This window comes from Cynara cardunculus (assembly GCF_001531365.2).
Source record: "Cynara cardunculus var. scolymus isolate 2C chromosome LG 10, CcrdV1, whole genome shotgun sequence".
Lineage (NCBI taxonomy): Eukaryota > Viridiplantae > Streptophyta > Magnoliopsida > Asterales > Asteraceae > Cynara > Cynara cardunculus.
The window spans coordinates 26,506,840-26,530,878 of NC_037537.1; the positions used below are offsets into that span (position 1 = coordinate 26,506,840).

General features: G+C 32.3%; 3 protein-coding genes and 1 non-coding gene across 4 annotated transcripts; 3 read left to right on the plus strand and 1 right to left on the minus strand.

Annotated features, from left to right (window-relative positions):
• Positions 1-8,662: 8,662 nt before the first annotated feature.
• On the minus strand, positions 8,663-8,735 carry TRNAE-CUC. The gene has a single exon. It is a non-coding gene; the product is annotated as a tRNA-Glu (tRNA).
• Positions 8,736-12,303: 3,568 nt separating this feature from the next.
• LOC112519324 (heavy metal-associated isoprenylated plant protein 6-like) lies at positions 12,304-14,664 on the plus strand. Its single transcript, XM_025127376.1, has 5 exons — positions 12,304-12,433; positions 12,530-12,689; positions 12,805-13,100; positions 13,195-13,282; positions 13,886-14,664. Exons 1-5 carry the CDS (start codon positions 12,425-12,427, stop codon positions 14,398-14,400), a joined length of 1,068 nt encoding a protein of 355 aa, XP_024983144.1. The 5' UTR covers positions 12,304-12,424; the 3' UTR covers positions 14,401-14,664.
• Positions 14,665-15,909: 1,245 nt separating this feature from the next.
• Positions 15,910-21,278, plus strand: LOC112519557 (transcription factor-like protein DPB). The gene is made up of 9 exons (XM_025127751.1): positions 15,910-16,533; positions 18,184-18,263; positions 18,482-18,525; positions 19,227-19,289; positions 19,587-19,733; positions 19,869-19,937; positions 20,101-20,199; positions 20,356-20,426; positions 20,888-21,278. The coding sequence occupies exons 1-9, from the start codon at positions 16,271-16,273 to the stop codon at positions 21,081-21,083; spliced, it is 1,032 nt and encodes a 343-aa protein (XP_024983519.1). The 5' UTR covers positions 15,910-16,270; the 3' UTR covers positions 21,084-21,278.
• A 1,045-nt stretch (positions 21,279-22,323) lies between these two features.
• LOC112519589 (zinc finger protein 593) lies at positions 22,324-23,830 on the plus strand. The gene is made up of 4 exons (XM_025127788.1): positions 22,324-22,484; positions 22,567-22,675; positions 22,774-22,836; positions 23,577-23,830. Exons 1-4 carry the CDS (start codon positions 22,400-22,402, stop codon positions 23,677-23,679), a joined length of 360 nt encoding a protein of 119 aa, XP_024983556.1. The 5' UTR covers positions 22,324-22,399; the 3' UTR covers positions 23,680-23,830.
• The last annotated feature ends 209 nt before the right edge of the window (positions 23,831-24,039 follow it).

The window sequence follows — 24,039 nt, forward strand, 5'->3', positions numbered from 1 at the left end:
TCCAACAATTACGATGGACCCAAAAAAATCATTTTTTGTCCTACGTTGTCCAATACAGTCTCAATCCTTGTCCTTGTCATATGTCAGTTCAAAATTGGGACAATATGTTTTTATACTGTCCCATATTGAACAAAACATAAAAATAGTAAGCCACTGTCATGTCTCATGTACCAACCGTAACCTAGTTATAAGTTTTACTTGTTTTTTCGAATCTTTATTTATTTTTATAAACAAGAAGGGTACTCGCGCAATGCAGCGAGATACATCTTGATTTTAATATTTCATTTTATTTTTATCTCAATGTCGATGTTATAGTATGGTCTTATATGATATTGAAAAAATGATGATGTTTTTATTTTTGAATAAAAAATATAAATTTGAAGATATCATAATAATTTGGAAAAAAATATATCGATATTAATATCAAATTAACTATTTAAAATTCATATTTTTATGTAATTTTTTAATTCATTTTTTTTATTATAATTTAATTCATGTTCAATAACGAAATAATTTATATTTTGTTTAATAATATAATTTTTTTATAAAAATAATAATTAATTATTTTGTTATAACTCGATATTTTAGATTTTTTATATTTTAAAATGAGATGTTTATCTTTTATTTGGTTATATTTATCCATAGTTAGTTACACGAATTGAAACATGAAACTTTAATAAGTTGTATTTATGCATAATTTACTTGTAATATTGAATTTTAAATAATATGCATCAATATACAGTATTTCATACATAAAAAATGATTTTTAAGAGTTTTTGTGAAATAATTTATAATATAATATAGATATTTTTTACCCAAAAAAGTCGTAATTGTGGGTGACTTGTGAACCTCAATAAATGCCTTGATTCAATTGGAGTGAATGTGAAGCCATCTCATTTTGATGCTGAAAATGCCTTACTACCATACACCAGAAGATGATCCCCAAAGCTTCCCCTTCTTCTTCCACCTCCTCATCGTCATCGTCATCCTCATCATTTCCCGACTTCCCGCCATCATATTCGCCGTCCTTCTTCTCTATCTCCTATGCTCCGATTTCGCCCGTATCTTAACTCTTCTCTAGCCTTATCTCATATCACATTTTCATCGTCTTCTACAAGTCGCCGGAACTTGGTATCCACTCGCCGGAGTTTAACTTCTTCTGCCGTTTTGTCCGGCCGGCTGGAAGTGGTATGGATCAGCTCCGGCGACCCCTTATAAGTAGCACTTCTATTATCATGTATTGACTTTATGATTTAAGGTACTGCTGATGTTTGCCAACGTATCTTTTTGCTCAGTAGGATTGATTCATCGTCACTTAGGTTTATAGCAGATATTAAGTTTGGAATTAAACTGCTTATAAATTTTCTTTTAAAAGAAACATGTTGGGATGCGTGATGCATGGTTTAGCGGAGAATGGTGAAAAGAAAATGAAAAAACTGATGAACACTTTGGTAATCGTTCATCTGAACGGTACGTGTGTATACAAGTAATTTGTCTGATATGAACGTGTGTAATAAAACCCAAAAAATGACTATAGTTACTTGTATCAATATGTGCATACCGTCCAAATGAATGATTATGAGGGTGTTCCTGGGTTTTTCATATTTTTACTGTTTTTCCCTGAATCTCCCTCTATACACATGGTGAATGATATCTTCGTTGAATATTTCATGCAATGTGACAATTTGGAAATCAAAATCGTTGTCAGCGTCCCTTATCCATGTTGTCTTTGAAAAACCTGTGTGTACGTTTGAAAATATACCTCATAGAGGAAGGATTATTCAAGAAGTTAAACATTTTGTGAGAAGGCGATAAGTGTGATATCATATATAATTATATGGTTTTTGAGTGTGTTTAATTATATATGCTTAAACGTCTATGTATTGTCAATATAACATGTGTTTAATCATATATGATTAGGTTGTTCGTCATATACGATATGACACTTTTTGGTTTCTCGCAAAATGTTTAGCTTCTCGTTTGAACATGCCCCATATCCCATGTGTGTGTGTGTGTGTGTGTGTGTGTATATAGGGCAATCCAAGGTAGAACTTAGTAATTTATGATAATAATGAGATCCAATCTCAACCCCAAATTTAAAGTTTAATTAGGAAATTAATAATTTTGGTAATTTTATCTTCAAATATTAATTAAGGACATTTTACGGATTTATAAAAATCTCATCTCTCCTCTATCTGACAAATCTTATTCTGACGAACCATATGTAAACACAAGATACACACTTTGATACCTAAAGACATCGTTAACAGTGGCGGACTTACTATGTAAAAGGTGGGGGGAAGGGCCCCCATTAAAAAATAAAGAAAAAGAATTTTCCTAGGTTAAAAGTTATCTTTTTTACTTTCTACCATGGTTCTCCTCAGTAATTCCTTGTTAGGGCCCCCACCAACTACAGAAAGTGAGACGCCCCAACCCACACATTGCATGTAACACATATTTCATATCAAAGAAATACATATTTATTTAACATTCGAGTCCCTTAGTACAAGAATCTATCATGACCAAATACAAGGTCCAAAAATTCAGAATACTTATCTTGTACTAAACAACAAAACTAATCATCAAAAGCAACTTCTCATCCAACATGCACGTAAGAAAAATATTACATCTTTTCTTTTCCCTTACCTTATGTACCTCCTGCAATACATATTTAAATTCACAAAAAAAAAACGAGGGTTAGACTGAAAAGTCTAGTGAGTTACCCTAATCATGTAATTGCAGGGTGAATGATCACCAAAACCTTTATAAAACAATTATTCACATATAACACAAATATATGAATACACAAGAAGGTAATATCAAATCCTTTTTCCACTTTCAAGCTAACCACGTAGCTATATAAATTCCAAACATTTGAACCAATCGAATTCCATTTAATATCATTTCAAACCTTTTCTTATCAAAAGAGGTTTAAACAAATATTCAGGCCAAACCTGACGTTTTCCTTCTCAATAACATCCAGACTATGATTTCCAATAAGAACCTTGATCTTAAATCCTTAAATCACAAAGAAATAAAGATTCCAGACCACGGTAGTCTTAAGGGATATAATAGAAAGTGTTATATAATATCACACACAGACAATGCCACCCTTATATCAAATGTACATCTCTCCTTGATATGTCACCCTTATATCAAATGGACACCTCTCCTTGATATGCCACCCTTATATCGAATGGACACCTCTCCTTGATATGCCACCCTTATAACTTCATCAAAACATTTATAAAATAATTCCGAATAGACCGCAGTCATTGGAATTGTTATCAGTCTGAAAACATTTATATCAAAACTTCATTTTTATAATAAAATAATAATTTCTTTCAAAAACACAAGACATCATCACAAATCCGGTCAACAATCATCCGGTCAACAATTTCGGTCAACAATCATCCGGTTTAAAACACTTGGACTAAAGTCCACTTTGTCCGGACATCTAATCCGGTCAACACATCACATAATCTTTGAACGGTTTACATTTGGACAAATTCATATTTTGTACGGATAACCAATCCGACCAACAATCCGTTCAAGACTCGTCCGGTTTAAGACTAAACCGCTCACCACATGGTCGTATTCCTACTTCTCAGTTTAAAATCATAAATAATACTATCATTTATAAACCGCTCAACATTCATCCGGTTTACCAACTCCGGACAACAAACCGCTCATGGCTTGTCCGGTTTAAACTAGTCCGGTCAATAAGCCACTCAAGGCTTATCCGGTTTAAGAACAATCCGGTCAATAAACCGCCTAAGGCTTGTTCGGTTTAAATGCTTATCCGGTCACTCTTTGTCCGGATAAACACTTAGACATAATAATCATGGTTTCTTTTCAAATATGAACACTACGAAGCATGCAATTGAAACCAGTAGAATCATTATGCAAAAAGGTTTAGAAACCACTCACCTTATAAAGCTTTTGAAACCAAAACTCTAGAGATCAACCCCTTTTGAAAATGGACACTTTAAATCAACTTGAAATCACCTCCCTTAGCAAACCGGACAACACTAATCTTTTAGAGCACTCAAATTTTCTCAAAATGGCAGGAAAAGGTAAATGAGGGGGATGAAGCCCCTTTTATACCTCCCAAATAGGGTAAGGCGGTTTAAACCGCCTTCCCTCAATCCACCTCATGCATACATGCGCACATAAACATGCATACTTTACACATGCATACATATTCCATGCATAATTTGCATGTACACATATATATTTTCCACATTCTATGCATATATAAATATATACCTTTATCCACTTAAATGCACAGATCCGCATACCGGCATGTATCAAACATATCAGTTTATCATGCTATCAAGAAATCATTTAATCAAATAATCACATATCAAATACCTTGGGTAATAACCAGAATCTGATTATCACATAAAGTATCTCAAAATCAACCAAAAAAATTGAAAAAGTCCCTTGAAATCGATAAAAAAATACCTTAAAAAATCCCTTGAAATAATCCAAAAAAAACTTCAAAAATATCTTGGAATGGTGGAATTAGGCTAAAAACAGATCGGACGATTTTGTGGGCGTTTAAGCTCCCTTAAAGGTTCCCCCACTAGACCAGAATCTTGGATATGCCACTGATCGTTAAAAAAAAAGATACAAACAAATGATATTTAATGTGATACTCATATATATGTATACAAGATGCACAATGTGATACTTTTGTAAGATAACTAAAATTAAAAAAACACATTATGGTATCCTTTGTAAAACAACAAAAAACCCGAAAATGCACACTATGTCACACTTTATAAAACAACGAAAATATATTGTGATACACTTTGATTCATAAAATAATTTTGAAGGACAATATATATTAAGTGATTAAAATTAAATAAATATTTCTTTTTTAAAAAATGAATTAGATCTTTTGATGAGTTATTATGAATAAAATCACTAAATTACTCTTTTACCTTATTCTATAAATATCCTTAAATATCTCAAATGAGTGGTTAATATTGAATCTCACGGTTATCACAAACTACAGAGTTCTTATTTGATTAAGCCCATATATATATATATATATATATATATATATATATATATATATATATACATTTTATTTTGTTTTGTTTCTAAACATGATTATTTATACTGAAATAGATCATTTGTCCATATAAGGAAAATCACTTACACTTGCATTGCATATGTGAATCAATTAACAAAATAAGGAAAATCACTTACAATTACATATGTAAATCAAAAGTGGATTAAGACAAATGGTTTTTTTTGGATGAATGCATTAAGTCAAAAATGCTTTTAGCAATCAAAAAGTTTTCAAAGTTAGCAATAACTAGTTTAATTGGACATTTAATTTATACTAAAATTATATTTTAATTGGGGTTTTTTAATCATGAGTTTTCAGATCACCTCACATGCATCGATTAATCATCAGTTTTCAGATCAGCTTCACATACATCGACTAAATCATCAGTTTTCAGATCAGCTTACATGTGCAAAGAGAGGGGCATAAAAGGAAAACTACCCAAAACCATCGAACATGTGGTTGCAAATTGACTTAATTGGTATGACTAAAATATTTTCTAAGAAAAGACTTGAAAAGTGTGGTATATAAAAATATGTAATATTTTAAGACCATGAAGTCTAATAATTAAAATAATACTTTTATACAACCAAATTATTGTTAAAAACATATATCCCTATTTCTTTTTTATTTTTTTCACATGTATCAATATTTTTTTATATTTTCAATGTATAATTTAATCTGTTTATAACTAAAAAGAAAGAGTTTATAGGAATACCCAAAAAGCCAATGAGGTTTTTACCTACTTTACTTTAAAAGTAGGTATTAAAGTAGTAAGGATGCATATTTGACATTTATGTAACTCCCTGATAATTATTTGGGAGTTACAAATCTTTTAACATCTCTCTAATTGATCATGAGGTACATATATATATATATATATATATATTCTAAAAGAGGGTATAAAAGTCAAAATTTGAAAAAAAATTATATTCAACTCTAACAACTACTCTAATTAATTATATTATTAATATATTTAATAAAATATTATTTTTTTTGCTAAACATTTATTTTCGGTACATTTTGTTATTGGAAAGTACTAAAATAACAATTTCTTTTTCTATTTACAAATTCCTCTAAATTTAAATATTTTTGTAATTTCTTTCATTTTTCTTTATTTTAACATAAAAAATTGTATAATTATTGGAGAAAAAAAACTGATAAAATCCTTTTTTTATTTAACATGATTATTCAAAATGATTTAAAATAATACATTTAAAAGGTTATTTGGTAGTTGCTGAATAATTAAGTGATCAGAATAATTAAGGTGTGTAAAATAAAATAAAACTGTTTAGTAATTGTTCAAAACAAAATTAGAACGTTAAATAGTTAAGCAAGACCAAAAATACAAAATCATTCCAATGATTTTAAAACTATTAAAAAACAAATTTTTTTTATCAAACAAAATTCACCTCTTAAAAAAAATATAATTAATGATCCTACGGAATCGAAAATAAATTAATCATCCTACCAAACTGAACATCTTTTGTCATGTTGTTTTTTCTTTTTCTATATGCACACATTCCCACTCGTGCGTGTGGGAAACTCATAATTCAGATTCTCATGTATGTATGTATGCATGCATGTATGTATGTGTGTGTATGATGGATGAGTTATAAAACCACATGCATGCATAAATGGTGAAGCTGCAGAGAAGGAGAGGATGGTCGTAGTCAAAACGCACTCTCCCAATAGTCCATTCTTCATATTTTACATAAATTGAATAAAATATTCTTTAAATAAACAAAATAATTTTTTTGACTACGACAAGACAATAACATCATAAAGAAACGTAATTTTTTTCTTTTGCGACGACTACAAAAAGGTGGCTCGTGCCGTTGTACCCTTTTGGGTAGGTCCGCTGCTACATGCTTTATGCATCCCTCATTCATGAAATTACAAGTTCTTTTTTTATTTATTTATTTGGACATCCAACCCATTATGCAAAACCGATTAATCTCAATGGAACCACCCGTTTCAAGGGTAGCCCAAAGCCACATTTGAACCTCCGTGACCACAAAGTTATTGCATTATAATAACATTCGTTGTAGTGTATACATATATAACATATGCATTCAGGGTGGGTTTGTTATCATAGATGATAGAACAGAAGGAAATGAAATATAACAAGACATAACAGTTATTAGGCGTTTGGTAAAACAAAACTGAACATGAGAGAACAAATAAAATAACCAATTTACCTCAAATGAGTTGTTTATACATTTGGATTGATTATGTTATTTATTAAACTATAATAAAATAAATATTTTTCATAACAAAATATTTTTTTTCATCAAAACGATTAAAATTTCACCGAAATACAAATTTTATATAGTTACAATTTTATTTTATTTTATATCTTTTCTATATTATTATTTATTATTAGTATTTAATAAATTAATTAAATTATAGAAATCATACAAAAATAACTAGAAGGGTACTCGTACAATGCAACGAGATGCATTTTGATTTTAATGTTTCGTTTTTTTGTCTCAATTGATGTTATAATTACAGATTTATGTGGTTCAGAGAAAACGATAAATGTTTTATTTTTGAATAAAATCTAAATATCATAAAAAATTAAAAAATATATATATTGATATCAGTAACAAACTAACTATTTAAAGTTTCATATTTTTTGTGTATTTTTTAATTCATTTTTGATTTTTGATTTGATAATATAATTTGTATAAAGACAATAATTAAGTATTTTGTTAGAACTCAATGATTATTTTAATTATATTTTAGATTTTTTATATTTAAAATGAAATGATTATCCACTATTTGATTATATTTATTTGCAGTCAGTCACACGAATTCATACATGAAACTTTAATAAGTTATAATTACGCATAATTTACTTGTAATCTTGAATTTTAAATAATATGTATAAATAAACAGTGCTGCATACATAAAAAATAATTTTTAAAAGTTTTTATCAAATGTTTTAAATATAATATATATATTTTAAGGATAATAAAATAAAAGTTTAAATATCATAAAATACAATAAATTATTATATCGATCCTTAATTATTAGGATTCCATCAAATGACATGAATGTGTTTCAAGTGACATTTTTTAAATCACTTTCGAGCTTCTACAACTATTTTTTTTAGTGGCATTTTTGTCAATTTAAATAAAGTAATGTTAAACTGTTTTTTAGATCATGTTTATAATTTCTTATTAATTATGCACGTTTTTATAGATGCTTCCTATATGACTTATTCATAGTAGTTTGGATTAAAATTTGCAACAACGTATTTTAATTTGATTCTTATTTTAGTTAACGTACTTTCAATTTTTCATTTTGGCATCCAATATCTAAAATTTTAAACTTTTAAGTACCCACGTAACTGTTTGAAGCATAAACCGATTACCATGCTAATGTGGCAAGTGATGTCGTATTCAAATCAAAAATCGGGTTTTGGATTTTCAGATTTCAAATCATTTGAGTTTTACATCATCATACCCAAGAGACAACAAGCAACATTTGTAGCTTGATTGAAGAAATTGTAACTGTAAGGGTGTGATTTGAAACTTTGGGCAATTTCAAGGACCAGAAATATAAATAAAATACGTATTCCGTTGCCGGGACTTGAACCCGGGTCTTTCGGGTGAGAGCCGAATATCCTGACCAACTAGACTACAACGGATTTGGCGACTTTGAAATAGAAAATAAATAATTCAACCTAATTATTTAATTAATTTTTAATAGATTAATTCCATGTAAATTAGTTTTTTATTATATCCAACCTGCTATGCGACCACCTGCTTTGTATATAGCCTAGAGTAATCGGATTTGAACCTGAGACATTCAAATACTTTTGACCTTTGGAGTCAAACTCAAACCAATCATACACCACCCTTGTGGTTATTTTATTAATTCAAAGACATGTGAAAAGGTATTATAATTTCATTATAACGCTTTTAGATATTATGTTTCATTGTTTGATACTATAAACTCAAGTTTCATACAATAGTTTATGACGACTTCTACACATTTTTTACATCGTATAAACCTAATCTTGTTTCACTGATATCTTCACCTTTGAACGAGAACCTATAGTTTGATTTTGGCGGCATAGAAAGTCAAAGATGACGTCATTTTCTAATAATAAACGTTTATTGAAAAGTGTAACATGCATAAAAGTCATCGGATCTGATATTATCCATTTAGGGGGAGTTCATTGTCAAACTCATTAAATGGGTGTAGGGCAGTTGACGTTTTTAGGAGAACAATTTTTTAGGAGAAGGTTTGAGATAAGGGAGCGGAAAAGGGTAGGGTAGGGAAAAGTCACTTAATGGATTTATCTCATTCCACATGGTTGCCCGACTAAGCAATATCCTTAACAACTAAGGCAGAGTTTGGTTTAAACAGACCTCAATTTAACCTAGAATGAAAATTTGGGCTTCTGGAGGAACGAACTCGTTATATCATAAATAAAAAAAAACAAACAGTTTCTTTTATTTTATTATCATTAATTCTTACTTAATAGTTAATACCTCTTATTAAACATCCCTTAAGCTATAAAGAAACATTTATGGTTGACTTGTCAATAAGCCTGTTGGTCATCAAGCCTACAGAATAAAGTACGAACAAGCCTTAAATTGATATTGGTCAGTTTTGGATAAGAGAGTGAAAACGAAACAAAAATCAGCTTAAATTACCATTTTCCTTATTCATATTGCCTCATAAGCATTTGTTTCTCAGGTTGATTTAAATGTCACTACATCCGCAATACCTATTGCAGACCTTGCTAAAATAAAAAATAAAAAAAATCAAATTCAACTGGTTTATCGTCGCAATTGTGGACTTGGACCATCGCAATGCGGAACTGGAAGTCATGATTGCGTATTTGTGTTGAATTTTTGGTCTTTAGCTGGATATTGCAGACGTAGTGATATTTGGGTCAATCCGGGAGATAGATGGTTAGAAGACCAATTTAAATAAAGGAAATGGTCATTTAACTCGAGGGCTAAAAAATAAAATGATTTAACATGAAAAATGTTAAATGTCTCGGTTATTATTGGTAATTAAATTAATTAATATTAAAAAATTATTCAATAATTAGTATTTTTAGGCAATTTTTTTGTTGTTATATATAGATGTATATATAAACAAACTATCATATGACCTATCCTATTTGGTGTTTTTTGAAGTATATAATTTTTATATATGACGAATGCAACAAATAAACTCACACGCTTGCCTCACTTTTAGTGAATTTTAAACCCTCTGACATTCTAGAAGACCAAATACTACAATACCACTAGGGCAAAGACACATTGGTCTTATATTTGGTGTTTAATTACATAATTTATCAAATAAACAAATTTATAATTAGAATAATTTGAAACTCAGTTCAGTCTTTAGTTAACATTGTGCGATGACAAAAGTCAAATATAATAGCAGGTCTGATCGCCTTCGTCTAACTTCCATAATCAATATAGGTTGCTAAGAACTTTAATATAAACAACGAACATTAAATAAATTATGTTATTATATATTATCCATTCAAGTGTCGTTGTTGTCAAGGAGATCAGATTTTCTTCCACCTCTCGTCACCTTCACTTTCACCAGTTTTCACATAACTTTAGTCAATTTTCACATGCATGAATACGTAAAATGTTTTAGTCGTGGTAAAACAAGTACATATGTGAAGGTAAATGAAAGTGGGTGAAAGACTGTAAATGCAGGTGACGGAGGTGGATGAAGGTCTATTTACACATATATATCATTCTTTATCTTATCAACTAGAATAACCTGCAAACCTTTTGAAAACATAAACAGTGAATTTATTGACTGGGTGTCACATTAATCTTTTACACAATCGTTAATTTTGATATGATATACGAGTTCAGACTTTTACGTGAGTCTTATTTGGGGTATTGAAGTAAAATGGATAAAAGTTTTTTAAATTTAATGTTAACATTTTCTTTTAATGATATTATATATATATATATATATATATATGTATGTATATGAACTAAAATTAATATATATACACATATCGGGCCAGGCCGGTGATCACCGCCCCCGTTAAGATTTTCCTGAGTCCGACCCGAAAGGTTCCCGTTTTCGATTTTCAACATCGTTTTTTTTGGCATCTCTATAGATAATTAATAAATAAGAGTTAATATTCATTATTTTTGTTGAGACCTAGTTTTACGAAGGCCATGTGCCTATAAAAAGGCACAATCAAGCCTCTAATATTTTATTTTGTAATTAAAAAAACATGAAACCGGTACCTTTACCAATAAATGCACATAAAAAACCGTTTAATTCCATCAAAATCAGTATTAAAGTTGTCACAAACTGATGTAAATCAAATAGCACACGTTTCTATTAAAATGGTTAAAGTTACATGCATCCCTATTCTATGGAACGATTGAATGAGAATATAAATGAAAAAGGGAAAAAAAATACATAAATAGGTTTAAAATGAAAATAATAAAATCCCGGATCTGAAAAATACAATTTTGAGAAACCTAAGAAATTGTACTGAAGATGCTCTAAAACCCCCCCTTTTGCACTTCTTTTGCCACCTCATTTATAACTCATTAAATTAAGACTCATATAAAAGTCCACAATTGTAGTTTTTATAAGAACCTGCCTTTTGTAGGTCCCATATATTTTTTAAACATCAGTAATTATATATATATATATATATTAATAATTACAACGTCAATAAAATATATAAAAAAATATGAAATTGTCATTTTTCACAAACTTCATGGTAAGAACTGACGTTTTTGTATAAAAACTCAAAGGATGTAAGGTTTTTATAAAAGCGTTCAGTAATGATAGTTTTTAAAGTATCATCAACAATTTCTTTAAAATAAAAAAAATAAAATTTTGAACCAATATTTTGTTCCAACAGTTTTTCCAAAACTATTTTTAAGATAAAAAAATTGGAGAATAATTTTTTCTATAAATATAGAAAATACCTCAAAAAATAATTATTAAATAAGATAATAAACTTTGAAAATGAATATTTTGAAAAAAATAATAATATTTTGAAATATTTTAATATTATAATTAATAAAATTTTGAACTTTTCACCGCGCAATTACTGCGAGGTAATTGATTGATGGACCAAAGTTTGACCCGTCAAGGACCCAATAGTAAAAGCCGGCGGTAATTGATTGGTCAAAATATCGGGTCAAATAAGCCAACTACACATCATGCATCATACATACATACATACATCATCATCATCCATTATGCAGGCATTCAACAAAATGCAAACAACCCCTTCCCGTATAAATTCCCAGCATTTCCTCCATTTTCCATCTCCAAATCGATTCCCCTAAACCATCATAACATTAACCTTCGATTCAAATGGGTGTGGTTAGTTTCAGAAACCTTTACCTTCAATTCCTCTTCAACAATTTGATCTTCATCATCAAACACGGATTAATTTGTTTTTTGTTTTGAATTTTGTAGCAAAAGGATGATAAGAAGAAGGGTGGCGGTGAGAAGAAGCTTGAAGATGGAGGCGGTGCAAAGAAGGCCGACGCCGGCAGCCTCACCGTCGTGTTAAAACTCGATTTGCATTGCGATGGATGTGCTAAAAAAGTAAAAAAATCCATCCGCCACTTCGAAGGTACGAAACGCATAGTAACAAATCTCGAAATTGTATCGATTTGAATCGCAATTTCTCACTGCGTAGATCTGTTTGTGCGGTTACTGATGGTAGATCTCTGGTGGTTTGAATGTAGGTGTGGAGAGTGTCAATGCCGATATCGCCGGAAACAAACTGACGATTACCGGGAAGGTCGATCCTACGAGCGTCAAGGAGCGAGTGGAACACAAAACCAGGAAGAAAGTGGAGCTTATCTCCCCTCAACCAAAAAAGGACGATAAGAAGGTGGATGATAAACCGTCGGAGAAAAAAACCGATGACAAGAAGGCAGGTGATAAACCGTCGGAGAAAAAATCCGACGGCAAGAAGGCAGGTGATAAACCGTCGGAGAAAAAATCCGACGACAAGAAGGCGGATGCCAAAAAACCCGAGGTACAGCTAATTGATTGATTGATTAATGACGAAATTAAGAGTGTAATTAATGCGTTTTAATTAACCAATAAATTTTATTTGATGGTAATTATAGATTCAAGCGAGCACGATCGTGTTGAAGATTCCACTTCACTGTGAAGGATGTGTACACAAAATCAAACGAACTGTATCAAAGATCAAGGGTGAGTTCTCATCTGAGTTGAAATTAATTTTAAATTAGGGTTTACGGGCCGTTTGGAATTGCTTATTTGAAACAAAACACTTATCAACTTATTATAAGTCAGAATGGTTTAACTTATTCAAACACTCCTTATTACCGGTTTGGCACCGGTATAGGTTGTTTATCCAAACACTCAAAAGTGCTTATTAGAACTATTATGAATAAATCGACGTTAATGAATTTGGTAAATCACACTAGAAAGTAGGGTCTTTTCAAGAGTTTGTTTGTCGTAAGAGGACTCACAACTTATTCGGTTAGCTATACGTCACTCTTTGGTAACGGCTTAATAAAATGACTTATTCTGTAAGCTTTCAAGGGAGTTCCACAGACAGATTAATCCTAACATCTATAACTTTATCAATACAAAACTTAATAAAATATCGATCAAACAACCCATTAGATGTATGCAACTTTTCCTTGATTCCAAAGGGTAGAAAGACCCTTTTTTCGTGATCATGGATGACAACTTTTTTTTAATGACCCAAGTAAAAAGCGTTCTGATATTGTGTTAAGTTGATATAGAATATTTTACTAAGTTTTGAATAAATGTTGGTTTTGTGAACAGGGGTAGAATTGGTAATACCAGATGTGGGCAAGGATTTGGTCACTGTGAAAGGGACAATGAACGTGAAGGAATTGACACCGTACTTGAAAGACAAGTTGAGAAGAAGTGTCGATATTGTCCCTTCCAAAACTGATGAGAAAAAAGACGACAAGAAAGAAAAAACTGATGGAACTGATAAGAAAGAGAAAGTAAGTGGGGGCGACGGGGAGAAGAAAGCGGTCGGGGGCGATGTTGCAAGTAGGAGCATAGAGGTGGTCAACAAGTTGGAATATTATGGACAAAATCCATACACATATACGATGCCGACATATAATCAGGGTTATTACAATCAAGATTACGGGGTTTCAACTTCTTCCAACCATGGTTATATTAACGATGGTTATGTTAACCATGGATACGCCATGCAGTACCCAAACGAACCTCCACGGCCGCCTCCCATGTACCTTCATGACCCTCGTGTTCCGGATACGGGGATGTTCAGTGATGAAAACCCTAATGGTTGTTCGGTCATGTAAACCAACAATTTAAAAACCCTGATAATGAATTCACAATATTAACTGTAAATGAACTAATTAAGTTCATGACGAGCATAAAGCACAAGTCTAGATCAACGTGTCGTAGTCAAAATTATTCGACCTATTGGCTTAATAGAAGCTCTCGATCGACGACAAATAGAGATAAATTGTTCTAACGGACGATATTAATCGGCTTATACTCATCATGCATTTATTATCCTATTTGGGTTTTATGAATTAATTGTATATTCAATTTTTTTTAAAGCAATGATGTGTTATTCAAAATTTAATTATGTCAAATAGTCCATCTTGTTACGCTAATTTGGTTTTTTTACATATTTCGTCCCTATATTTAGATGTTTTTGACAAATTGTCTCCTTTTTGAAAAATCAAAGGAATATGTTTTTATAGTTGTGTTTTTAGCGACTTATATCCTCATGGTTGCATTTTTTAACGAGTTAGGTTTGTATGGTTGTAGGTTTGTACTGATTTGATCCCTAAACAAATCAGTCGAAAAGCAGAATTTCCGTAGCTTTGCACTTTGCAGAAACATTTTTAGAATTTCTCGCTATTTATTGATATTGTTTAAAAACGATTATTTCTTGATTTTCTTTTGCTAGTCTGGTGATTTTCCTATATAAAAAACTGCATAGTCTAAACCCTCCTAATTTTTTTGTAGGCACTATCACACCAATGGCAAAACTATAAGTGAATAACAAACAAAATAAAATATAAAATTTCATATCATATTAAAAGTTTATAGATTAAAAGAACAAAAATGTTCAAAATGACAGGCTGAGAAAATTTTTGATGGTAAATATGAGCCTCGAAGTTTTAAAGGCTACCTTCAAAAATCAAGATTTAATATGTGACAGATGAACAAAAACATGTTTTTTTTTCTATATACTAGAAGAGTACTCGTGCAATACAGCGTATACATTTTGATTTTTATGTTTTGTCTTATATTTTGGATTTATCGATGTTATAATGCTATTTTATGTGGTATTGAGAAAAAGAAAATGTTTTTATTTTTGAATAAAATATAAATTTGAAGATATTATAATTTTTTTTTAAAAATAATCAATATTATTATTAAATTAATTATTTAAAATTTCTTATTTTATGTAATTTTTCTTAATTTAAGTTTTTATTATAATTTAATTAAAATTTAATAATGAAATAATTTATTTTTAATTGAAAAAATATATTTAAAAAACAATAATTCAATATTGTATTAGAATTTAATGATTACCTTAATTATATTTTAGATAACGATTATCATGTATTTGTTTATGTTTATCTATAGTTAGTTATACGAATTTAAACATGAAACTTTAATATAATGTACTAATAGCACATTCTACTTGTAATCTTAAATTTTAAGTAATATATATCAATAAACAATAATATATATATATATATATATTATTTTTAAATAATTAAAATAGGTGAAAAAAATAAAATAAAATAAACACATATTTTTTACCCGGATTCTTACCCGACCACTCCGGTCCAAAACAATTACAAACCTGAAACCCTTTGGTTGTTTTTCCCTCCCGACTCCTCCGTTGCCGTTCACCTCCTCGACCTACAAACTCTTCTCTACGCGCAACTCTTCTGATCACCGTCATCACACACAATCATCACCATACCATCCACTTTTCATCCCTTTTTCCTTTTTCTTCTTTTCAGGAAGAGAGTAAATTGCAAGCGAAAGAGGGAGTTTCTTTTGCTGATGTCCTAAAACTGATTTTGTGTCTCATCACTAGATCCCTAAAAAAATTCGGTCGAATCGCATCGTTTTTCGGTCGAATTTTCATCTGGGTATCCATTCACTTTGCAAATTGTTGATGAATTTTGGTGGGTTTTGATGGTGACCGCGGGTTCGAATAATCAAGACGATGTTGGGGAGAAAAACCCATCATCAGTTGTTTCCAAAGCAGGAGGTGGGGCGACGCGGTCCTGCGGCACCACTGGTTCGGGTCAATCCGTTTCGACAAGTGGCAGTGTCGGGTCTCTTTCGACCCGGAGTGAATTGCCCATGGTGGGTACCCCTGTTAGTGAGAGCACATTTTTGAGGCTGAATCATCTTGATATTCATACTGATAATGCTGGATCTCAAGGGGCTGCTGGGTGAGCGTTTTTGATTTAATTTCAGCTTTGATGCCCATTTCTTATCATGAGATGCTACATTTCCAATTTGGGATGTTGAATGCTTTCTGAGCTTCAAAAATTGATATGAATTTTATTATTTTGGATGAAAGAGGTTATAAACAATGTTAAGGGGCTGTTTGGTAGGTTTTCCATTAAATCTTGTATTGATAAAGTTGTCGGTGTGGATTAATCGGTTGTACAAAGTTTTTGTTTTTTGGGTGCTTTTTTCCTAGATGGAAGGAAAGTGTTTTTTAATTGGGAGGCCAGGTTAAGAAAAAACTTGGCTTTTTGTATAATGCTTTCTTTTAAAAGCTTATTGAATAAGACAGTTTCTATATCATTTAAGCCACTACCAAACAGTCATGTATAGCAACCGAATAAGCTGTGAGTTCATTAAGCTGCTAACAAACTGGCCTAAGTGTTTAATTTGCAGAAAGAACTTCATAATTAATGGGGTTGATTCCAAAAGTAAGTGTTGGCCTTTTGGGTGACACTTTCACACTTTGTAGTGAGTACATGGTTTTATTTAAAAATCCCGAGAATTTACTAATTTAGCCTCACATTTCTCTTTTGATTTCTTGGAGTTTTGGTGGTTTCTTAGATAAATAGAAGAAGATTTATGACTAGGTATTTGATCGTGATGTTCTTTTGGTTATTCGAAAGAATAATGAAGCTAACCACAATGGTTGTGACGTAGTGGTTAAGGTTCTGGAGGATGTGGTGGAATATCCCATCTGCCTAGGTTTGATTCGAGGCGTGCACAATAATTGTGACTACTGAGTTTATCTGGGCTGATTTCTTGCGGTCACAATTTGCCAGCCTAAGACACCCTTCCAAAAAAAGGAATTAATGAAGCTGCCTTGACGTTTTGCTGAAACAAGCATACTGATCTTTGGGCATGTGAAGAAAATCAAGTTAGCTAGTAGATTTCTTTGAGTAGTTTTCCCTTTCTATCAGCACATTTTGGCTGATAAATGAGGTACTTGAATTATAAATGTGTTAATTAAACGGACAATTTCATGTTTAAGCTACTAACTTTAGCAGGTTAAGCTTAGATATCCATATACACACCTTTACCTGACTTGAATGCAACCTACGTAACTTGTCTACGAATTCATGTGGGGGTGAAAGAAGGAAAGACGAAAGAGGAAGAAATTTTTGATTAGCTCAGCGTCATCATTAATTTAGGAAAACGAGAGGAGACCAAGTATTGATTGATGTAAAGAGTTGTGTTTTAGAAGAAAAGGCGACTTGATTAGCTCAGCGTCATCATTAATTTAGGGAATGCAGTTGTCTTAAAAGGTTCTAAACCGAGGGTTCTATTGAATGAACCTCTGTTTATTTTCGATGGGATATTGATATGGTTCACTTTGGTGGCCAAATCTATATCTAATCTTGAATCTTTGAGTGATTTCATATTATTATTATTATGTAACCAGTTTTGGCCTTTCCTAGTAAGGTTAGGAGCTCTAACATATGCTATTTAAATGTTGCGTTGATCCTAGAGACCTAGAGTTACTGGTAAAGGACACCGAATACGTGATGTTATTTATTAATTTGTTAAATGTAGTTTGCTTTTGATGATCATACTTGGTAATTAGTAGTCAACTGATGAGTAGTTTTGAACAGTAATAAAAAGAAGAAAAGAGGACAACGTGCAACCGGAGGGGATAAAGGTGGTAGAGGACTCCGCCAGTTTAGCATGAAAGGTTTGTTTTCTTTTCTTCTCTTTTGTTGTTTTCCATAACTAAGAGAAGGTCTGACTGTGCAAAATATGATTTGTGGTTCGTGACACGTGGGTAAGCAAGGAGATCATCGGCACACGATTCATTTTCTTGGAATGGTCATCTTAGATATGAAGTTTTTATGCTTCTATGGGTTTTGTCTGTATCAAATAATGTTTATTTTGATTTTTGATACTGCATAGTGTGCGAGAAAGTGGAAAGCAAGGGAAGAACCACTTATAACGAGGTTAGTGGATTCAGCTGTTTGATCTTTTAGTTTCTTTAATATGTTTTACTCGTATTTTGTATCTTTCTTACGAACGAGTCTCTCCCATTACAACCCCCTCTTCTCAAGAAAAGAGAATTCTAAAAGAAATGTTACGTTGGTGCTCTTGAATGTATGGTCTACATTATAATAGAAATTCAACACCTTAAGTAAACGTGCAGAGTCAACGGATTTCTGCCATTGTGGTTGTGGAGGTGGGATGTATGGAGACATGTCCTTCACTCCAAAGGGTAGAACATCTGTTTCTGTGAAGACCCCCCCGGCTTGAAATCATATCATATGATTCTGTGAATTTGACGCAAGATGTTTTTTCCTTATTTGTGTCAACTCTTTTATTGATCCAAAACTTTAGTACACACATAACTACTAACGGTTTTCGGTAATAGGTAAAGATGTAATGGATGTCTAATGGGGCCTAACAATATGAACCCTTTACTTATATGCTTGCTTTCTATGCTACGTATTATACGAAGTTTGTTAGAACAAACTACAGCTAATCTACTGTTCATGAATGCAACATAGTTTATACACCCTTTTCAAATATGAGCAGCGGTTTTTCCGTAAATTCATTTTCTTACTATACATGAAGCTCCACATTTCATCTGTTTCAAAATAGTTGCCGTATAATTTGTGATAAACTGAAAATTGACGTTCAACTCCAGGTTGCAGATGAACTTGTAGCTGAATTTGCAGATCCTGGCGAAGGTGGTCAAACTCCCGACCAGGTTAACAAAAATTGCAGCCTTTCTTGACACATAGTTAAGCGCAGCCGTTCGACTAAATATCATGTCAAAAATATTCGTTAAGGGATTTAGTGGACTCATTTATAATGATGGTAAATGGGCAAATGCTAATTTTTAACTTGGAAACTTCCCGGAAAAGAAAAGAAAATATTGCAATGAAAAGGGAATCGTTTCACTTTTATGGGACGAAGGAAGTATATGATACATATTAGTGATATGTGTATATGAAGAAATTGATACTTACATGAGTTTGTCGTTATGTTTGGATCTTTGTCACAGCAACAATACGATGAAAAGAATATTCGTCGAAGGGTATATGATGCGCTAAATGTTCTCATGGCTATGGATATTATATCTAAAGACAAAAAGGAAATACAGTGGAAGGGTCTTCCTCGGACTAGCTTGAACGATATCGAAGAGATTAAGGTCCACAAACCCCTTGTTATAAATCTTTCTTAGTCCCCCATAGTTTTTCCCTTTAGATTTTTAATTTTTTCAGCGGATCGATGAAGAATCCTTGCCAACACGACTTTTTTAATTAGTCCATGTTCAATGTGGCAGAGGGATCGTCTTGCTATAAGGAGTAGAATCGAGAAGAAAGCTGCGTATTTGAAAGAACTACAGGATCAAGTGAGAATTATTACTGTTTTTATGATTTGAAACTGATTATGATCTTTAATTGGTCTCTTGGAAAGATTACGTTTTTATGATGTGTCTCGAATGATGATATTTCTTTTCTGTACGATAATTCTTTATCCTTGTTTTCGTTACTTATTTGATTTCTCGTTTACAGTATGTAGGCCTTCAAAATCTGATACAACGGAATGAACAGTTGTACAGTTCCGGAAATGCTCCAAGTGGCGGAGTGGCTTTGCCTTTTATACTCGTGCAGGTACGATTGTTCGGCAAGGTTTATAATCATCTTTTCTTGCTTTTTCTACAATATGTAACAAACCAGAGCACGAGCTCAGAAGTTGACAAAATACCGACTTACATTTACTTTGCATGCTATTGGTACGACACATGACTCGTAATCTGATGATTGTAGACTCGACCTCATGCGACCGTGGAAGTGGAAATTTCAGAAGATATGCAACTGGTTCATTTCGACTTCAACAGGTGAGTGCACGTTTTTTGTTCAGCCTCCATTTCTCATTTCCACATTTCTGAACTCTTTTAAAATATCGTATAATTATATACAACAAAACTCATACGCACTCTTCACATTTGATGAGATTTGAACCGTTCAAGATTTTCCAGTAACCTGATACTGCTGGGACAAAACTCAAATTGCCTAACTTAGGGGTTGTGTGGTCGGTTTTTCATCAAATCCTATATGGATAAAGTTGTCCGTGTGGATTAATCTGTTAGTATAGATTGAGAAGGTTTTTGTTTGAGAGTGTTTTTTCATAGATGGAAGAAGCATGTTTTTTAATTGGGATAGGGAGGTTTGGAGCATAAAGCTTTCCCTAGAAGCTTAATGAATAAGTGACTTTCTATATCATTTAGCCATAACCAAACAGTCATGAGTCTCATTAAGCTGCTAACAAACATTCTCTTACTGTTGAACTGATTTGCAGTACCCCATTTGAGCTACATGATGATAACTATGTTCTCAAGGCAATGAACCTCTCAAAACGTGATGACGTGGCAAACAACGTTTCAGCGGATGGCGGTGAAGGGTCGAGCATATCTTCCATGTTTCGGCCCCCCTTGCCATCTGGCAAGCCGTCGGTTCCTGGTATACTCAAGACTCGTGTGAAACATGAGCATTAGATCATCTGTGTATCGTGTTAAGTTATTCGACGAATTTGATGCTTCATATACCGGTGATTATACTTGTTATATCGTAAATGTTGAGGATTGAGATGATAGTAACTTTATTTTTTGTGGGATCATAAAAACTAGTTGGTTTTTGTTGTAGAATGATATGATTAATAATTAATGATGCTATGAATGATACAGGTGAAAGTGATTATTAGATCTTTGAACATATCTTTATCATGATGAAAAGGTGAACATGGGTTGTGTTCTAGTAAGTGTTGTTTAACAGTTGCTGAATGGTTTGGTGTAGAATGATTAAGAGGCTCTGATGATATAGTGTAAAATGAATTATAATTGTTTCGTAATTGTTTACGATGAAATTAGGGCGTTGAATGGTTAAGAGAGGCTTAAGATACAAAATCATTCAGAAGGTTTTAGAACTATTGAGAGACGATCTTTTTATGCCAAACAAGATTCATCTTTTAACGTTCAGATGTTGTCTCTTAATGGAACTATTAAGTCACCTTTTGAACCATTATTCCACTTTCAGACAACTCTATATATAGTTGTATCTAGGTTGGGTTTGCCGGGTTGGAGATATTTGAATAACCGATCCCGATTCCAGCCGAAAAAGTTGAGCTCGGTCAAGTTTTATTGTAATCTATTATGGGCCACTGGTCCCAGCCATTAATTTTTTTTATTTTTATCTTTTTAATGATATATTTTTAATACATTATAAAATTTGTAATTCATTCACTCAATTACACTTAAAAATTGTGTTTTATTATAATTAAAAATTATATTGGCTTACAAAATATAGCGAGAAACCGATAATCGTGACTTTTTTTTTTGCATTTTTCGCGAATCGAGAACTTGGTATGTGTAAATCCTTCCATCAAGACACTTGTATATAATGTTTAGAAAGCAAAAAATACAAAAAAACCCAAAAACGGCTAGTTTTTTAAAAAATAACGACCACATTTAAGAAAAAAACGCTACATTTTTTAAAAATCGGGCCGGGCCGGTCCATAACCAGTCCCAGATTTCAGTCCTATAACCGATCCTTGCTAGTCCCGGGATGGGCCGGTTCTTTAGCGGTCCAGTCCCGGGCCGGACCAGTTTGGTCATCACGAATCCCTAGCTATATATCGTTGGCGTTTCCCGTTGGGCATCAAGTGTCGGCCCAATATCAGGATTGGGTTTCATGGCCCAATTTCGATCGAGTAAAATAGCGTGAAAAGCTAACGGTTCGTCCCTTTGGCATCGAAAACCCTAGGAATTAGGGGTTTTCAAAGAAAAATTCCCAATTTGCAGCTGCGGAAGGTAAGATGGGAGGCAAATGTCCACACAGAAGGGTGAAGAAGAGAAGATACTCACACAAAACCTTTCGTCGTGATAAATTTCTCGTTAAAGATATCCTTTGTTACTTCTTTTCCTTTTTACTGCAAATTATCGTTATCTTGTTCGTGTTTTTCCTTGACTTTGTGTTTCTCACGTGATGATGCGGTTTATGACGAGCTTAAAAAAACCGAGGGCGAGACGGTGGCCTTGCCATTAGATGAAGATCTTCCTGGGATGGGTCAATACTATTGTTTACACTGCGAGTATGTGATTGAATCATATCATGTTTTCATTCGAAATTATTTTGTGATTAGGGTTTTGTATTGTGTTCTTAATTTCAAATAATGTTCCTTAATTTCAGTCGGTATTTTGCGAACGTGACAGTGAGAGATGAACATTTTAAGACGAAACGACACAGGAAGCGGTATGTTGTCTCTTTTGTAGTTGCTTTTTGGTACTTTATCAAATCAGCTATTTTGCTCCTAAATTTGTTTGTGGCAACTATTATAAATCACTAGAACCAAAACGATCATCTACTTTGAAGTTAAAGGTTGAACCTAATTACTTTCCAAATGGGCATTATTAGCGAAAATCTTGTAGATGGCATTCTAGAGCTCGAGAAGCATTGAGTTGATACTTGGTTCTGTTTGCACCTTATGAATATTATCGAATCACAGCGTTCCACTAGTGTGTACCACTCGTAGACTAATCGGGCTTTATTTTCGTGTTGCAAACTTCTGGAATGGCGTTGATGATTAGTGTTCGTATAAAATTTTCTAAACATGCATATAGAAGTTGTAGGAACACTCGTTGTACAAATATATGGTTTTCTCTGTCGGTTTCCTCCCTTCCCTTATTCTTGATGGACCATGCCATTGTTGACATAATGTGGATCATAGCAATTGTGGTAAGATTTTGGCTTCCACTAGTAAGTAAATAAATTTTTTGGTTCTCGATGATCTTTTTTCATTAGTTTTTTGTTCGTTATAGTAAAACTCTACTCTTTTTTTCAGTGCTTGAATTTTGAACGAATATACTGGAATCGTACTCAAAAAATTTATTTACCCGCCATGATTTCATATTTTTGTATTACTGCATTAGTTTTTTCTTATATTTTAGTTCTTGTACGCCATTCTTTTCTTGAACTTCTCTTGCTGTTTGCAGCTTGAAGATAATGGCTGGTCCTGCACCGCATACCCAACTTGATGCGGACCTGGCAGCTGGAATGGGCATGCCTGATAATGGGCCTAAGCTAATGTCGACGTGAGCCCAGTTAATGTGTCTATTCATACTCAATGTTTCTCAAATTCATATGCAATGTAAGAATCATTTGTTTTTAAGTCAGTGAAGCTAGTTTCTTAAATCCGGATATGTGTGAGTTCTTTTTGGTATTAGTATATTATGATCATAAAAAGGTCATCTATCTTGTGTCATTGAAAGTTAAATTAGGGTAAGGATGGAAGTATATTGTTATTAATGTTTATGCTTTTGCAATTATAAGACACAGGGAGAGCTAGGAAAGATCACTATTTATCCAATCTTCTGAAAATTAATCTCTTTTTTTTTTGTCTCTGACATAAAGACTTCATGAACTGGAATAAACATCGTTGTCACTCCTTGCACGTTG

What these genes read in the sequence shown, in the direction of transcription:
- LOC112519324 (XM_025127376.1), top strand. An exon ending in ATCCATCCGCCACTTCGAAG is followed by an intron (nt 12,690 to 12,804) that starts GTACGAAACGCA and finishes GTTTGAATGTAG; the next exon opens with GTGTGGAGAGTGTCAATGCC. An exon ending in AACTGTATCAAAGATCAAGG is followed by an intron (nt 13,283 to 13,885) that starts GTGAGTTCTCAT and finishes TTTTGTGAACAG; the next exon opens with GGGTAGAATTGGTAATACCA.
- LOC112519557 (XM_025127751.1), top strand. Translation starts at nt 16,271, where the DNA reads ATGGTGACCGCGGGTTCGAATAATCAAGACGATGTTGGGGAGAAAAAC. An exon ending in ACGATATCGAAGAGATTAAG is followed by an intron (nt 19,734 to 19,868) that starts GTCCACAAACCC and finishes TCAATGTGGCAG; the next exon opens with AGGGATCGTCTTGCTATAAG. An exon ending in GTTCATTTCGACTTCAACAG is followed by an intron (nt 20,427 to 20,887) that starts GTGAGTGCACGT and finishes ACTGATTTGCAG; the next exon opens with TACCCCATTTGAGCTACATG.
- LOC112519589 (XM_025127788.1), top strand. Translation starts at nt 22,400, where the DNA reads ATGGGAGGCAAATGTCCACACAGAAGGGTGAAGAAGAGAAGATACTCA. An exon ending in TGATAAATTTCTCGTTAAAG is followed by an intron (nt 22,485 to 22,566) that starts ATATCCTTTGTT and finishes TGTGTTTCTCAC; the next exon opens with GTGATGATGCGGTTTATGAC. An exon ending in ACGAAACGACACAGGAAGCG is followed by an intron (nt 22,837 to 23,576) that starts GTATGTTGTCTC and finishes TGCTGTTTGCAG; the next exon opens with CTTGAAGATAATGGCTGGTC.